General features: G+C 34.0%; 1 protein-coding gene across 2 annotated transcripts in view; it reads left to right on the top strand.

The window, feature by feature from the left end:
* The window catches only part of ss (spineless), a 90,617-nt gene that overhangs the window by 33,466 nt on the left and 38,196 nt on the right, over positions 1-18,955 (top strand). For both annotated transcript variants that reach the window (XM_070110242.1, XM_070110239.1), the window contains exon 2: positions 5,051-5,241. In XM_070110242.1, coding sequence (XP_069966343.1) covers positions 5,051-5,241 — 191 coding nt within the window. The remainder of the gene's footprint in view (positions 1-5,050; positions 5,242-18,955) is intronic.

Below are 18,955 nucleotides of genomic sequence, written 5' to 3' on the forward strand. Positions count from 1 at the left end.
GATTCCTTGCAAAAAAAGTCCTTGAAGTTCCAAACAGCTATAACACGATTACAATGCTTTCCACTTTAAAAATAGTATCGTTAAAGCATATTTTTCAAGATCTTTTTTTATTTCATACTTACATATTATATATCTTTATGAGCGTATACTTGTATAATAAGAATATTTTTTTTGTAAGTATAATAACTAGAGAATGAATTACAGCGTTTTGTGTCCTTCAATTTCGACATTCTTGTACGATTTCTTTGTTTGGCGCTTACAAACAATTCCACATTGTATTTTTCAACTTTTTTCTCCATTCATTTTTAGTGCAGTTTTCGGTTGTTGTTACTTACTATCCTTCCTTAGTTGCTGCATACATTGTTGTTGTTTTTGTTGTAGTTGCCGTCGAACTTTTATAGATAATAAGAAAATTATACATTTTATACAACCCCCGAAATAAAAATGAGCCGCAATATTCTCGACTTGTTTTTATTGTTGTTGTTGTTTTTCTTTCATTTCTGCCATTATTGTTGTTTTTGTAAAGCAAACCTTAATTTAGTAGTAAATTATTTATGCCGCAGACTGCAGTAACGGTGCCACACAACGTTGTCGAATGAGCGGATTGTGACGAGTAGGAGCGAGAATTAGGGTGTGAGCCACGGCTCAATGGCGGTTTTGGTTTCGAAATGCAGTCGAAATTATTAACGGTAATATTTTTGAGGAGTGCCTGGCAGTTTGGGAAATAAATATATGATTATTGGACATGTGTTAGGATATTAGGGAAGAAGGCTGAGTATTATTGAATATAAAAAAAGTATATATTATATTTTTATACTTGCTAAGGTTCAGTCGTATCAGAATAGACAGTTTCAAATATTTGTTATGATTTAAAGTTGTAACGAATTTTATACCAAATTTGAGACATTTCCACTGTTTTGCTATGATAATTCATATATTTTCGAAAAATACCGTTCTAAGAGCGTTCACCAAATATGCTTGTAACAATTGTAGTAGTACCTAGATAATCGATTGTCAGAAATAATGAAATAGGTAGTGGAAGTTATTGTAGTATACACACTAAGGTCTGTTCCAAAATAGCAATAAGGTTAATTCAAAAGAAAAAAGAAAAAATATGTACCATAGCTTTCGAAAATGTAAATATTAAGCGGAAATTTCTAAATCCGGATATCTTAAATAATTACAAAATCGGTCATCAACCGAAAATTCATGTAACCCAGCTTTTATCCAACTTTATCCGAGTAACGGATGTTCGAATATGTGTATAGTTCTACTATATTTTCAATAAAATTTTTTCTTTTATGCGAAATTCCATTAAGATATCTCAAACTTAACTCGGGCACAATGTGTTAACGAGTGAGCATACGGCTTTGTTTTATATCGATTAGCATAGAACGTCAACCAATCACATACATACATATGTAGCTATAAGAAGAGCGAAAACACTTCTCCATATAAATTAGGAAACGTAAAGTACACATAACTCTTAAGTTCTACCTTACTTCTGTTAAGCTCACATCACAACAACCGGCTGTATTTGGCACATATTGAATTCTCTCAATTAGCTAACGGTTTCATTGCCGATTCTCCAACAGCTGATGACCTACAATTACCATTTAACTTCGCTTTTGCTCCGCTATAATTCTCTCTTATTATTTATGTACCATATATGAATATGTTTTCATACAAGCATTTGTTTGTGGCTGTGTGTGCATGTGTATGTTAGAATTCCCAGCTCTTCTGTCTTGCTTCTTCACTGAAATTATCTAATCTCGTCTTTCGCCCATTCATTTGCCAATTATTGTCTTTTACCTCACTTTAGTGCAACTAAGTATCAATTTTGCATTTGTTTTAATCTTTATGACTTCGTGGCGAAAATACATTAATTCTACGAATCTTTCTCTTTCCGAACTCTAAAATTACAGTTGATCTTGCTGCAATGCTATTAATTTTTATTCGATCACGTTTTTTCATTTAATTAAATAAATTGCATTGATTTGTTACTTTCTTGAAACAAAAATTTTTTTATTACTCCGTTTTGTATGCGTCTGTGTCTACATACTTATATGCATACATGTCTGTGGTGGTTCGAATTCTCTGCAGTATGGATGTACATATGAATGCGTGTATGCGCATTCCAACATACACAATTTCTCTTGATATATTCTGCATACCGTCCTAATTATAAGGTAATCATTGCTAAAGAACAATTTTCGAGTAAATATTTTAGTTAAATAACTGTATGAATCATATATATGTATATATAATATGTATCTAAATACAGTACAAGGTATAAATTTTGGTAATGCATGAACATATAGTCATTTTAAAAGCTACATACGTATGTACTTGAGTAAAAGTACAGTTTTGTGGTCACGGTAACTATAAATTTTATTTAAATTGGTTGTATAAATATATTTTAAAATACTAAAGTTCGGAAATTTCGTATAATGGCTCAAGTCGATATTATAGGTCGGAGAACGTCATAGCTTCTGGTGAATTTTGCAAAACTGACTAAAAACTCTATTTTTGATTTGATGACTTCATAGTCATATAAAAATACTATAACAATTTTTAAAAAAATTCTTAATGCAAAATTATTATAAAAATGAAGTGATTTTTTTGAAAACTTTTGGTCCTTATTGGGCAAACACTAAAATCATTGACATAAATCTATTTTAAGTAATAAAAATAATTCAAAATCGCACGAAAGTTTTCAATAACCTCGGGATGCCAATAAACCAAGCTCTGACTAACATCAGTATTATTTCCCAAAATAATGGGATGCAATCAATAGAATTTTTGTATACATAGATCACTTCATATAAGTTTTCTCGAAATAATCATAACGGTAGACACGTTATGCGTAAGAGGCACTATCCCAGATTCCATCAAATATACAGGTTTTGCTCACTGTCTTATTACATTGCAAGTATTATATTGAAAATTGAAAAGTACTACCGAAATAAAAAACAATCGCAGCTCTACGACCACTTCAGTCATTGCATTTAAATTTTTTTTATTTCAAGATTATATGTAGTTTCCAGCTACTTTTTTGTGCCAATACTCCGCTCATTATTCTCGAGCTCATGTATTTCAGTTGAATTCAATAAAAATGGGCATGTAGATACCTTATTAAAGTGGTATAACTTTTTGCTATTCTATTCCTATTTTATGCCAGTTTATGAGATTTATACCAGTTGTTTGTTCGATTCAGTTTATAGCTGGGAGCAAAAGTTGAAGCATATTTTTTTTTAATAAAAATAAACAATATAATTCATATATGGAAGTCCTTCTCACAATAGCAGAAGGCAAAATTTTAAATTATTGTTATTCAAATCTTTATTATGCGTATTTGATATTTTTTATCAGTTTACGGCACTACAATCAAAAATCTATTTTTTACAAAAACAATGAAGAAAAACAACAGTAAAATACAATTCTTAAATGCAAGAAAGAAGTCAGGAGGTAATTTTTCGATTTCATTCGTGAACTACTACATTGCTCCTACTTAAAAAGACCGCAATTACGGTTGGCATAAAATATTTATAAGTTATCTGACTTATAAATTTACAAAAACATGCACATGGCTATATACATTTTATATATTCATATATGTATGTAAGTATGTATATGTGCCGCTGTACAACAATTTTTCTTCCCCGAAATTACCGTTTCTCACATTTTGCCTCATTAAAGTTTTTCTTTCGTTTTCTTTTCCGCTTTCGGTTTTGGCATTGCTTTTGTCGTTGTACCAGAGCTGACTTCCAAGTTGTCTATCTGTCTATTGATTTCACACAGTGAGCATTGTTTTTGTGCAAAACTCATTGCCAACGGTCGGATAGCAGCGCTTGCTCAGCGGAATCTCACACAACTCCTAATTTTTTTGTTATATTTTTTTGTTTTTGTATCAAACTCTCTTATTTTCGTTATTCATTTTCTTAGCGATTTTCTCCCACCAGTTAATGTGTCGACTCCTCGGCTAACGTCGTCTTCTTATGATTTTGCTACGTTGTTTTCGCTTGTTTATGCCACAGGCAGCACCTCACCTCCCCCACCTACATTTGTAATTATGGGATCAAGTGGGCATGGCTAATCGATTTTAACCCCTGGCTGTGCCTTATGTGGCTACATTCCGTTTTGGCTCGGTCAACTGAATATCTTTTGAATGTGTTGTTGTTGTTTGTACGTTTGCTATGCTCTGTAGTTACGCATTGAAAAATAAATGCTGCCCCTGCCAAGGGTGGTTCAGTCAATACCTGCGATTTACAGAAATTAAAATCCCCTTATCCCTGCTTTACAAGCTGGTTCACAAGTAGCGAAACAATCAGCCAACCACAAGCTCTATATACACGCTTGGCACCAACTATGCGCCGTCTGTACTGTGTGTCAAGACAGACTGACCTCTTTTCCCGCAGGCGCGTAATCGATGAAGATAATAAATGCTATTATTAATTATGTATGCTACTCATCCTTGCTGCAACCCTCCCCCCACCGCACTTCTGTTGCTCGGCTTGACCATATTGCCCGCGTCATCTGCAAGCAGCCCAACTTCCTATTCTATTCTCAATACAGCGTTTAATCGAGTGCAATGACGCAAAGTGATTCCACTAATCAAATTCAACCGTGTGTGTGTTTTTCCCATCGAAAATTTCCAGTTTTAATTTTGGGTGCTCATACGTACCTACATGTTTGTTGATAAGACAGCTGTGAGTTGCCTAATTTTTCTTTAGGATATTTATAATTGCCAAACCCTTAACAAATATTTTTACCACGTAATGCTTTAATTTCATTGTTTGCTTTTAAAAGTCTTTTTAAACATTTTCGAATTTACCCACATACATTATTGACGATTTCAATTATCAATTCCCAGCAACGTCGAGGAAGTAAGGCATTATACTTGTAGTAGAAAGTTTTGGATTTCGATATTCTCTACATGTCCCTAATTTGTAAGTTGTTGTTTTGATTTGTTCGAATAACTGATTATGTAATTGATTTAATATTCTTTTCCATAATTAATTTATGCTCTCTCTTTGTACTTTGCTTACAGTTTAAAGCCACCGCCCAAGGATGGCGTCACCAAAAGTAATCCATCGAAACGCCATCGCGAACGTCTCAACGCCGAATTGGATTTGCTGGCCTCGCTGCTGCCATTCGAACAGAATATTCTCAGCAAATTGGATCGACTGAGCATTTTAAGGCTGTCTGTTAGTTATTTAAGAACAAAAAGTTACTTTCAAGGTAAGGCGTGTTATTCTTAATTAAACTTGAGTAAAATTTTGCCAATTAAAATCCTTAGCCCCTTGGTTGTCAAACAAAGTGTATTTGTTATTGGTATTTAGAGAGATATGGTCGGCGATTGCATAAAAGCCTTAATGCAATTCTTCATTTTAAGTCGTTGAATTCTAAATTTAGCGAGTATTTTTCTGCTGCTCTCTGACAAGAGATTGTGGCAGTCAGTCAATCGTTTTACTTGTAGTTGTTCCTAGTCTTCAGAAGTAAAAACAATTCCAATTAAAGAGAGCATTTGTTTAAACTCCCTTGAGAATTTATCGGGTTGTTCTCTGGTTTCTACTTTTAAAATATGAAATTATTAAAAAGGACCTTAGAATTTTTCCAAAGTTTCGAATTTATTTTATGCTGGGTGTTTTTTTATAGTTTAATAAACTTTTTAGGCTGTTCAAGCTTTTTAATGTTAAGTTTTATAACTTCTCTAATTTTAAGGATTTTTTCAATAAATAAATTTTTTGCAATGTAGGTTTCGAATTTTGCAACATTAAAAAGTCTTAGCGATATATAACAAATTTTCAGCCTCAAGTTATATTTCATAACAATTAGTTTTATTTTGTAGATATTTTTCTTGTTTTAACAGAAAATTTGTTGAGCTTTTTGAATTTCGATCAAAAATTTCCAAATTTCGAATCGGAACTCTCACTAAACATTTTGTAAGCAATCTGAGGATTTCGAATATGTCAAATCCAATTCTTGTACTTTCTTTTTATCACAAATATCTCAGCTTGACCTTTTAAAGCGTTAATAATTATTTTTCAATTCAAAAACCTTTAAGTTCCAGTATGTAAATATGTGATCTCTAATACTTTTACTTTCAAAAAGAATGGCCTACAAAATTGAGAGTTATCTAACTGTTACGTTTTTTCTGTAAGCTTTTAAGGGAACTTTAATAAAAAGACCCTTAACAGGACTGCAGCATATGTAAGTTTGGTAAAGAATTTATAAGAAAGTCGAACTCACATTTTCGGTCGAAGCCGATACTCTTTCAAATATAAACCTAATTAACCTGATTCTCCAATAAAATATTATATATATGTATGTATATTAGGCTCAAAAAACTACATTACGCTTGTACAGATTAGCTACATAAAAGTCACACAAACACTTTGACCTCTGACCAGCTGGCCACCAGAGGTCATTCACATACACGTTCTGGACCATTAACTCTTTCCCAGAGTGGTAAGCAACGACAAGGAGTAAATGTTTAAAAACACAAAGCAAACAAACAAACAAATAGATAATAACAAACTACCCGAAGCAAAAGGGGAAAAGTGGATGGAAATGTATACTGTTAGAGGATAATACACATGGCACAGGAACACTTAGCGACCGAACAACACACGCCTCGACACAAGCAAACAAACAAAGGATACAGAACAACTGACAAGGCAACAACAATGCAGATGAGAATTAAAAACAGGGGCATGGCGCGTGGCGAACACATTAAAATCGTATCAGAATTGTAAATATTTAGACTATTGTCGGTCCATCTACCAGTCGACCGGCTGCTTACTATGCTAACTGTGTAGGTTAGGGTTGCAGGTTACATGCGTGGGTGCGAATTCCAAAGGATCGCTTCAAAGTATATGGAAAATGTGCTACACTGAATTCCGGTTTTAAGTTAATGAAGTTATGTAGTAAATTAAGGAAACATTAAGCGGTCAAGATCGAAAAGGACGCAAGTTGTGTAGTGACGAAGTGAAGCAAAGGAAGCGCTAAGAATGTGAAATGTGTGATGACATTTTTTTTTTGGTTTGTTTTAAAAATGTTTTCCTATAATTTTTATTGACTTTGAAAATTAAGCGGCACGCAGGCGCCACGTGCCGGAGATTTGCTGGACTGTAAGCGTAAGTGCAGCGGGGCACAGCGACAGGATGTGCGACAGCAATTACCGAAAAAGGACAAACCTGTGCAAAAACAAAAGCAACAACAGCCGCTATGTATGTATTAGTGACAGGCTTCGACGAGCGCACGCACGATTGACCGCTAATTGTCAAAATATTTGTTCGACAAGGCACAAATGGTCAGCGATGATCGGGGGGATTCGTACGTTTGAGCGCTACAATTGCAAATAAAATGCCATTCGTGTCATCAATAAGCTGTTTTCTTTTACTTTTTGGGGGTTTTACATACTCTTATACTTTTTTTTTATTGTTTGTATTGGCAAAGCCGCTACACGGCACGTGATCGCGTAATTTATTAAAGCGACGTCGGCAGCAACGTTGACGGCGTCATTATTCTCTCAACGCGCAAGCACTTCATTTACTTGGTTGACATTCAATTTGCTGCAGCGTACGCTCCTCCAGCGAAACTTTTCGAGACTCACACCACTTTACACATAGCTTTAATCTTTCAACGCCCCCACCTGCCATCCTCCAGCTATTGTCCGCCATTGCAGTGCTATTGAGCTATTAAGTTGTCAATAAGGATTTGTTTTGGCCTCCGATATTGGGTGTTTGTGTGTTGCCAGCGAAAGGGTTGAGCTGAAATATTGAAATTAATACCAGTAAAGCTGCTTTGACCGACTCTGTGACTCTGTTACTGGTCATAAGCCATTTACCGTGTATTTGTATTAGCAATTTGAGTTTCTTGAGTTGATTTATTTGCTCGAATGTAATTAATCTGAAAAGCAATGTAATTAATTGAATTACTGTCTGTTTGCAATTGATTGAATGAATATTGTGATGTATGTACATACGTACTTACATATGTATGTATATAATGATACATAGAGGAGAACATCATGTCAATGTAAGAAGTAGAGCTTCTATAAAACTTAAATTATATCTTCATTCAATAACAGAACCTTGTAGACATTTCAATTAATCCATGATTTTTCAATCCGATCTTATAAGGAAATAAAAAAATTTACCCATTTCATAGTTTTATCGAAATTATGGTAATTAATTTAAAATTTTATTCTCGTCTTTCAACAATATTTTACCTCCCCATGCAACCTCGATATATGTTTTCTGGTATATCCTTGTACCCATTCAACAGTTCGGTTCTTGACTGATAAAACTCGTGTAGGATATTAGTAGTTGACGTTGTTTGGAAGAAAATGAGTTGGAAACATCTCAAAACTACCTGCTCCGATGTTCAGCTTTTGCGATACCACAGTTGCCATTACTGGTATCTAATTATTTTAGATATTTAGATGAATTGCCTTGATTTAAAAGCAATCATTTAAACTGATTTGTGATGGGTTGAAAGCACTTTGTCGACGCAAGAGGATTTATATTCATATTATACTCACATGGACTGGCATAAACAAGTGGAAATAAAATGGCAAGCACATTTTTACAATTTTGGTACTCTCTTGTATTGTCTACCACTGGGTAACGGCGCTTTCACTTGTAAATTTTTTACTAGTAAGTGGAGTTAGAAGATAGCAAGCAAGCAATAAAGTAACGATTCGAAGACGATCCTATGTGTAATATACATATGTACGAATTATTGAATCAATGCCATAATATGTTTCAAATAATTTTCAATTACTAGCATATCAATACCATGCATTTGGAATACTCACACATTGAGCAAGGCTGACTCATTTAATCGAAGACAAGAATAAAACATTTAAATGTAAATATATTATTCAAACGAACTTTCATTGAGTTCCACACGTGGCAAAAAGTTCACGGATTAACATTATACCGAATCATACCACGACCGAATTGGCGAGAGTTGTAAGGGAAAGAAAGAGAGTAAGAAAGGTGTAAATGTTAGAATAGACGGCAAGGGCGTACAAAAACAAAGGTGTGCTATAGTTATCCTTGCTCCTTTGTGGGCATTCACGCGCTCGTAAATATAATATGTGTAGGTATATATGTGCATGTATGTATGTCGATATTGTATGTATGAAGATATGTATGTATGTGCTTTATAAACTTTGTATCGAAATAAAAAAATATATACAAAATAAAATCGTAACAAATTTCGGGAAAATAGGAAAAGAAGCGAAAATAAGTGTGTGACAGCAGCGTAGTAAATCAACGAAAAGACAAAAATAAAAACCTTATAGGAAATTAAATATGTAGATCCATGTCGAATTGGGAAAACTAACGCTTACACATACATACATGCATATGTACGCTTGTGTATGTGTGCCGGTGAATCCTGCGAATGGAGGTAAAGCATATGTTTTCTCAAGAGAACCTTATTGACGCGACGCGACTGTGCTGATATTGTTTGTAGCTGTTTATTACTATTCTAGCTACACATATACCTACCCATTGGTGCATACAAACGTAGTACATACATACATATACTTGACGCTACAAAGCTAGTTCGTACAATATGAATTAAAAGGTAAGGCCAAACGCAAAGGTTGAGTGGGTACATACTTACATACAGACACATGCATAAGTAAGTTTGTCTGCATGTATGTATAAATGTGCAGTTAAGCGTCCGTTTTGTTAGCCAGCTGCTTGATTAGCCCCATGGGTTGGGCGCTTGGTTGAATGACTGACTGAAAATTTAGTAAATATGTATTATTATGTATAATATGGTATATGTACACATGTGTGCTTAGCTAAACATGTATGTATGCATGTGTGAGAAACGCTTTTGTTTGCGCGAAAAGGCGCTATTTAGCATTAGACGACACAAAAGGACGAGGTTTGCAGCAGTGCAAGCGCTAAAACACACACACTTATTTATTTGTATTTAAAACTATGTACATATGTTTATGTGTACATAACTGTTTATCTATATGCATTTATATTAGTAAGTAAGCGAGTATTTTTATTACACACGAGTTTAACACACCGAGGGCAATGACTCGCGCCACTTGGCCACACTGCAGCGACCGACTCATTCCAAATTTCCATGCGTTGCCAACAACTTTTGCTTTTAAATTAACAATGGAATTAAATGTGTAGTTTTGTGCTTTATATGTACACTTTAATATGCATAAGAAGTGCTGAAATTTATATTGATTGGCAAAATAAGAAAAAGTTTTAGATAAATATATTTGACAAAAGGGAAAGACTGTTATTGTTGTCTTTCAATTTTGTCAAATATATATACTGAACAATAATACTACTGATGACCGATGATGATGAAATCTGCTTAAACTAGGAGAAAAACCGCAGTTGTCGACTGAAAAGTACTAATATGGAAGAGTGCTCACGTTTTATAGATTTACTTATATGGTTTAACTAAATAAATTCATATTAAACTTTAACTAAATTAAATTCGATAACTATTATAATATTACTCTTCACAGGTTCAAGTCTTCTTACAAGAACTTGATTTTGATCGCTCGGTATGTATGGCAGGTATTTTCTATAATAGTTCGATCTTAACAATTTGCTCGGAGATTGTACTATTGCTTTTTACATCAATCTATGCGAAATTTTGAAAAGATATCTTATCAAGAAAAAAAGTTTTCTATACAAAAATATGATTTTTGAGACTAGTTCGCGTTTATACAGACAGACGAATATGGCTAAATCGAATCAGCTTGTCACGCTAATTATTTTAATATACATTTTATAGGGTCTCGGATGTTTCCTTTTGGTTGTTACCCTCTTCAGGGTATAAATATTATAAAAAATTTCAGCAAGTTAGAAGTGACATGGCTTTAAGCGAACGAAGTGATCTTCAAAGCAACTTTTAGCAACGTGCTCTCTTATTTTTTAGGAAGTCTGAAACCGTTAAAATACCCGATTAACCGACTTTTTGTTGCATTTTACAGCTTAACGACCTAATACCGAAAGTTCTATTTTCTTTTATCTCTCTTCGAAAGTTTATTATTGGCCTATTCATAAAATGCAACAATTTGATACTCAATATTAGTGCAACTTTTTGTTGTAGTTGTTATGGCGACATAAGACATTGCTCAAATTATTTTAAAAATAAGTTGATAGTACTCTGCCTTATAAAGAACCGTTATTCCGGTTATGTAGATTCGACTATTGTAGGTAGGCTAGTTTATATCTAGCGTCGTTTAGTGAAGGAGATATCTTATTGTTCTTTATTTAAGGTGCATTTTCAGCTCCCTTTTATTTGAAGAGAATCGTAAAGAAGTCTGAGTATTGTGCATCCTTCATATTTTGGTCCATTCAATTTCACGAGCAGCGTTATAAATTTACTTTTACCTAACTTAATTTATCAATTTTTCAAAAAGTATATTTTTTTCGGCCACAAGTATAAATTACTAGATTTCTCCAACATTTTCCGGTTAGTATTTAAACTGTGTATTCGACGCCCAAAAACTTTTGTCGATAGGTAATAACGGCTTAGCTTAAAATTTAGTACGCCATTGTCAGTTTACGAGTTGATTTTTGCATTCAAAATCTTGACTTAGATCTATAGACACTCAAATTTTTGTAGCTGAACTTTAAATCTGTTGAAAGCTGAATAAACAAATTTTTGGAAACACTTTTCTGATTTCGACCGACCTACATATGTGGTTATGCCATGAAATCATAGAAATATAGTCATTTAAATTGCCGCGCTTCCTAAAGTATGCTTCAAGGCTGGAACATGGAATATACTGAGTCCAATGAACTTTAATATATTCCGAAAATCAACTTATATAGTTTAATTATTAAACCGCGACAACATTGCATATTTTTAATGAGAACTAAAACAGACAACAGTAGTTGAAATTAAGTGATTACCATAGTCCAAGGTCTCAAGGGATCTGCAGATATTTCAACTATTATAATGCCATTTGGCTTGTAATTTCTTGCAACCAACAACAAAAATTCAAAGTAATTGTAATCAAAGAAGATTGCGGAAGCAATTTGTGCTGAATGACGATGTCAACGAGAAACCAGTGTTGCCAAGCACCGCAATGAATGCCTTGTAATTACGACGATGGCGGTTGTTTGTGGCATTTTGTTGTTTGGTACATTGCTTGTTGTTCGGGGACTTTTAAAAGTGCATCTTGTCAAGCAGATATGTTTGCAAATTATGTTATTAAAAAAATATCAAGAGTAAAGGAAGAAAATATAATTGAGAAGTAACGAAATTATAGAATGAGCCAAAAAGAAGAGGTGGAGAGAAGATGACAGATAAAGCGAGAGGTGACAGAGCCGTAGAAAAGAACAATCTCAGCCGGTTTCTTTTAATTAGTGCTAACATTTTAAGCGTGTTAAGTTTGTTCTTTTAAAATAAGTGCCCAACACGTATTTTCTGTGACAACAAGTTTCTAAGAGTACAATGCTGCCACACTTTTGCACAAGGTGTTGTTATTTTTGTTACGTTTTTATGTCAAATATTAGTAAATACTTATTTCCTTAAAAGAGAAAAGGCATGACAAGTCAAGAAGTTTAGCGTGCAACAGAATGTGGCATGCAACATATTGTGGCAAGAGTGTAAAATCAATGTAAAAGCGCGGAAATTAATTTTACTTTCACATGAAACACGTTCACACATGCAAAAAAAGTATAATTCCGAGCAATAGCAACAACAGCAATATAGATTTTGTGTATTTTTCGGAATCCGCGCAAGGTCATGTGTGGTCAGGTATGGCGGCAGGTTTGAGACTAAATTTAGACCTCACACACAGCCGTTGCGGTTAAAGCGTTAACTATTTCGTAAAGAAATGGAGGCCAGCACTGAATGAGTGACTGCCTAACCGAAGAATATCGAAACACCGCACAGACATCTGCGTGTTTTCAGTTATTATTGTGGCGTTGTGTTGCTGTTTCACTCTCAGCACGCGGTAATTTGCCATTATTGGTGTTTATGCTGTTGCAACAATATGCAGCTCCTATGTTATATGCATATTCTTACGTATATTTACGTATATGTGTGTAACTACCTAACCTATAAACACGTCAGAGTTTTCGCAAAGCCGCGCGAGCTTTCGTGCGTTAGTTAAATTAACCGCTAGCAGGCGACGCGACGCGACGTGCCACACCGCCTGATTTGTAGTACCGTTGTCTGCGGCCTGCTACCGTTTTGCTCTACAATTCCATCACCCAACTCTGTGCGAGCTTTAGTAGGTCTGGATTTATACGTTTGGTTGTTGTTGTTTTCCTTTTGTAGGTTAGGGCTACCGGAGCGGCCTATATGCATGTCAGTTGGTCGCGCTGCTTGCAACTCTAACACTTTCCATTTTACCGCCACCCGCCGCATCATGCACCAATACACATGTAGCGTTCGTCAGCTGTTTATGCCGTGCTTTGACATGCAGATATATACACATATACATGCATATGCAAATATGTATCTGCATATATGCAATTTGTTGCTCCCCTCCCCTTGCGAAGTATGTACATAAGTATGTATGTGTGTAGTGCGCCCCCAAAAAGTGGGCGCATCATTAACGAAAGCATGGCATAGCTATCAATCTGTTGTTGAATTGTGTTTGTGTGCGGGCGCGTTTAAAGACAATGTCCGTCCGTTACGGCGGCGATTGTTGTTTGGGTCACGCTATAGCGCGTGTCTTGCGTGACTTACGTATGACGTATGACGTACGTGGGTATATGCAATAATAATGCTGCAGTGCAACAGTGCTATTACAACAACAAAAAAGTAAGAACAACAATAACAATGCAGGGTCAAAAAAGGCTGCGGTTCGGCAACAAATGCCAATAATAATGGCGTTAATGATATTGACATGCAAACATGCCGCATTAACGATTATGTAGTTATGCGGTCATAGTTCTATACATATGTATAAGTAACTGTAAATCTATGAAAAAAAATTATTTTTTTCAATTATAATACTAATGTGAACGAGAAATGTTGCAAAAAGCAGTGTCTTCTGACGCGAGAGCACTTAGGTTATCTTCAATTGAATGCTGTTCGCTGCTTACAACATAAATGTTGCAGTATACAGTAAACTCACTTTAACGGAGACTACGATAAATGTAGTGATTTTTAATACTTTTTAATAGATATGGACATTTTTAACTTTCCTTTGGTCTATCGAGCTCATTTCAATAAGAAATAATAAAAATGTTGAAGTCTACAGTAAACACACATTAAACGAAATTACGAAATACTTGTATGTATTGATTTTGAATACTTTTTGATTTATATTAACAGTTCTTTGGCCTTTCGAACTCATTTGGTTCACCAAAATTGTAAGAAAAAAGTAAGGGTTAAAGGCAAGATGTAAAACAATTGTGTGCTATTTTATAAGCTTAGTCTGTACTGTATAGTATAATGCTATAGTTGTAGAAAACATCTCTCAAATAGTTTTGATGAGTGCTGCCTAGTCGACAGTCCTTGGACGGTTAAAAAATCGCATATTTTACAGTTACATAGGTCTGACTGTCGGTAAAACGTTATAGTGTTCTGGATATTTGGCTATACAAAATTTGACTCATACAAACATAAGGTGTTGCTTTATCGCCGTTTTTTTTGTCTTCTAAACTCGCTATAACTATCTAAGTCCAACTGAGAGAAGAAAACTTTTAAAACGAATATATTCGTTTCAAAACCGCTGGTATAGGTGCTTTTAGTGCCAAACGTGTTCGACTGAAATTCCTAGCCAGTTATTCTAAACATACCGACATACATAATAAACCATTGTTTTATGTATTCTAGGGTATTACTGTCATGACAAAAAACTTTTCATTAGTCAGGAATTGTCAGGAAATAATCTAATTTGTGATACTATAAACTACTTGTATGCTCTCTAAAGCAAAGGTGGACGTGTTATTTGATCTGTTTCACCCAATAACCTAGGGTGATGTTAAATTACAAAGCGCGGAGGGAAGCTGGAAAAGTACAAGTTCATAATCGCATACAAATTAAGCTTCAAAATATTAGCGACCATTTATGCTAGAGTTATAAGCTTCCCTAAGTGATAAGATGCCGGTCTAGTTTTTGAATTACATTCGAAAAATTAATATCAAATCAAAATAATATTACGCTGCACCCCATTTTCTTTGCTTCAAGACATTGCTTCTTCTCCCTCATCCCTTCGACGGAAGTGTGTGCATCGAATGAAAGCTTTTCAAGCTTACTTTCTCAAATGGCGCTACAGCTCAAATAGATGAAAACACCCTTAGTTGTGGCCGCCCTTCCAGCTTATTGCTCAAATAGTTTTTATCGCTTTCTTTTGCAATGTATTTTCTTGCAGCCATCTTCTTCTTTCATATCTGCCAACGCCATTAAGCTGGGAGAAACATATCTGTATACATAAGAAAGGAAAAATAAGGTATATAACGGATTCGCTAATGGCTGCGTTTATGCTGCAGGCGAAATTAAACGAGTTGGAGGTTATGTCGTGTTAGTAGAAGTTTTTGGATGTACATATACATATATGCTATATTATGTACTTTAGTATATAAAACATTTTTTATAGAAGTTGTGATTGCTGTACACAAAATATGGCGGTTATTTTCCAATTCAATTGTGGCAAAAATGTTTAGAGTTGCTTTGCTGACTTTTTGGGAATTCCATAGATGAATAAAAAACAAGGCTATCATATCGCTTGATTTTTCGGTTTAATTTTTTTAAAATTTTTGTGAAAACCACCTCCTTACTGAAAACTAAATATCGCTGATAGCGATTTAATAATATAAGCGAATAAATATAAAGCTAGAAAATAATGTAATAACAACAAAAAACGCAAAAACATAATTCCTTTATAACTCTTCACAGTTCATAAGTAGCAACAAAATGGCAATTTCTATTTGCTCACCTTTCTACCGACTATCAGTGTAACATATTATATAACGCCCAGTGGGAAAGTTCCGCTAAACGTTTGGGTGGGAGTGGAAAATAGCCAAATTGCCCATTTGGGAATAAGTAACAACCGCTAGGGGATGGTGTTGGGTAAGACAACAGAGATGGAGAGAAAAGCAGTTTAGTGATAGAGAAAAGTATTTGGCAAAGAGAGTGCAATAAATATTATACTTTGTATTTCTTTGTCTCTGCAGTAAACTGTAAGACATTAAATTTCCATTACGAGCATACAACTTTGTTATCCTTTAAATTTTTGTTATTTAAGCATATAGTTCTACAAATATTGAAATAAAAATTATTTTGACTGATTTTATACACTTAAAATACATTGGAATAAAATCTAACTTACCTTGCTTTTATCTTAAAAGCCGAGATATACATTAGCCGAGATATATGTAAAAGCCGAGATATACATTAGAATAAAAATGCTAATTTATATAAACCGTTAAATATATTATAATTACAATAAATTAAAATTCCGCAGCACAATAACTCTGTAACAAAATAAGTTAAATCAGTTAATAAAAGTTTCGAAAAATTTACACTGGGCTCTAATAGCGTTACAGCACCTAACACATACTAAATTATTTGAGATATCTCAATCATATTTTACGAAAGTTGTTCCCTGTAACTTCTTATATTATTATTATGAAGAGAAAAATGGCGAAATCAGTTGATAACCAAAAAATAATACCAGAAAGCTGAACACTGTATACTTGAACTAAGGGTGTATCACTGCCGACTTTTAGGTTTCGCAAACTACTATATCGGCTAAAATTAAATGTGGCATTAAAAATTGTCAAAGTTGTCTTTAAAATGAACCAAAGCCTATAAGAACACGGGACAACGCCAAAAATATGTGAATCCGTTCTATATCTGCTCTCGGCCTCATTAAACCAAACATAATAATCTCCTACTCTTCGCTTTACTTTATACGCTCTATATGGATTAACAAGTCAGTTATCTTCGTAAAATGCAGTGAGAATTCTTCGCTTATTGCTTCATACCAAAATTCGATCCACATCTCACTCATGTCTCCATATACCGAATATCTCCTTACACAAGTAGCATAAGCACTCTTTGGTATCTCTGCAGTGTTTGTTGTTTTGCCATTAGTTTTTGTTTTTTTTTGTGTCTTTTACTTTTATTGCCATTAATTTTTTGCTATTATTGTTTTTGCTTTTGACCCTGACTTGCGCAGTTTTTCGTTTAGCAGCGAAAATACATAGTATTAGTCGTTGAAAATTTCTCTATACGCCAGCGAATTCAGCTATTCTCGCAACTATTGCTATTGCATACATATATATTTTGGACATATATACAGAAAAAAGTATATATAAAGGTAAATGTATATACTATGGAGTATATATATACATGCATATTGTAAAGTACACGATTTTTTTACCTTCATCTATTCAGTATTTTTTGCACATTTCTATGCTGCATACGATTTCGCCCTCATGAATATTCGAATCTTTTTACTCATATATGTGTTTATACTATATATGTATATATGTACATATTCATTCACACATATATATGCACAACGGAAATACGTTTTTTTAGCATGCTTAGTTTCTCAGGAGAAAAAATAAGCAACTGCGACAAACGCCTCCTTAAAAAATTTAACTGTTATCAACCGTTTTTGGCTTAGCAAAAATAATGAGCGGCCGATTATGGATACAGGACTTTGAGAGTTTCAAACTCCCTAATAATTAATTCTGATATGTTTTTTGAGTGGTGAATATGGGTCTTCGTTGAATTTCGTAGGTTTAAAAATTAGGCAATACTCGTAAAATGGAATAAATCAAAACAAACATAATTCAAAACATAAGATCGATAGGACTTATCCAAGTATATTTATTACTTCTGTTACTCTGAATAGAACTCAATAATGTTGACACTATTTGAGAGGAAGAAAGTAGCAGTATATCTGCTTAGATGATATTACCGGATTTATACGAACTCATAGTTTAGGCTTTTCAATAGGACTTTTTAAAATCCCTTACACTCATACCTTGTCGTTCTTAGGCACTTTCTTCGCCTTCCAGTGTAACAAGTCAATCCTACAAGCAATTCCTTAGCGTGTGTACAAAGCTGTTTATACTATTTTATTTTCAAATCATGGTAAATTATTGAACTTTTCTAAAGCTTTCGAATTTCTCTCTCAAAACAAAAATAAATGAAATTCTTGCAAGTATTCTTTAATTGATATGAAACTTCACACTAATTGAGTGATTAGCAAAACAATAATTGTCTGGCGAGAAAAAAAACAACCACCTGCTTATATGTCTAGCTCATCATCCTTTTACGCACACCCGCCGCCGCTCTTTTGCACGCACACGCAACTGCTCATCAATAACGCCCTGAGACATTTATAATTGTATAATATTCGCAATCGAACTCAATTTAATTGATGAGTTTAGCAATTAAGTGCAAAATATTTGCTTTTAACCGCAATTTAACCTATGACCTCAGCGCCACCTAACTGGTCATTACATGCGTTTGCATATATGTATGTATGCTAGTAGGCTTATATGTGTGTTTGTGTCTATGTGTGATGGGTTATGCGCACTTGTAAGAGTATTTTATTTTCAAAACACTTAAATAATTGTGTTTGTTGTTGCATTGCAGTGGTAATTTTAGTGTTTTGTGTACAATGTAAGATAGCATTTACAAATAGTTGCTTTAATAATTTATTTCGACACGCAATTGCATTTAAAATGTTATTATTCATGTTATTCATAGCCTACTTGTATCTAAATGACGAATTTGAGTGTATAAAAGTGACATATTAAAGGTGATTTACTAAAAAGAATGTGGGGTTTTTTCAGTGAAAATATTTAGTATTTTTCAAATAAATTACTTGTGCTGGAATTATTAATTCTGAAATTTATCAGTCCAGTTGTGTTGAATTTGAAAATATTGTGTTAATATTTTTTAACTTTCATAGGTTTACCATTTAGTTTAAGTGTGTACGACACATTAACGAAAATTTTAAATT

This window comes from Bactrocera oleae, chromosome 2 (assembly GCF_042242935.1).
Source record: "Bactrocera oleae isolate idBacOlea1 chromosome 2, idBacOlea1, whole genome shotgun sequence".
Taxonomy (NCBI): Eukaryota; Metazoa; Arthropoda; class Insecta; order Diptera; family Tephritidae; genus Bactrocera; species Bactrocera oleae.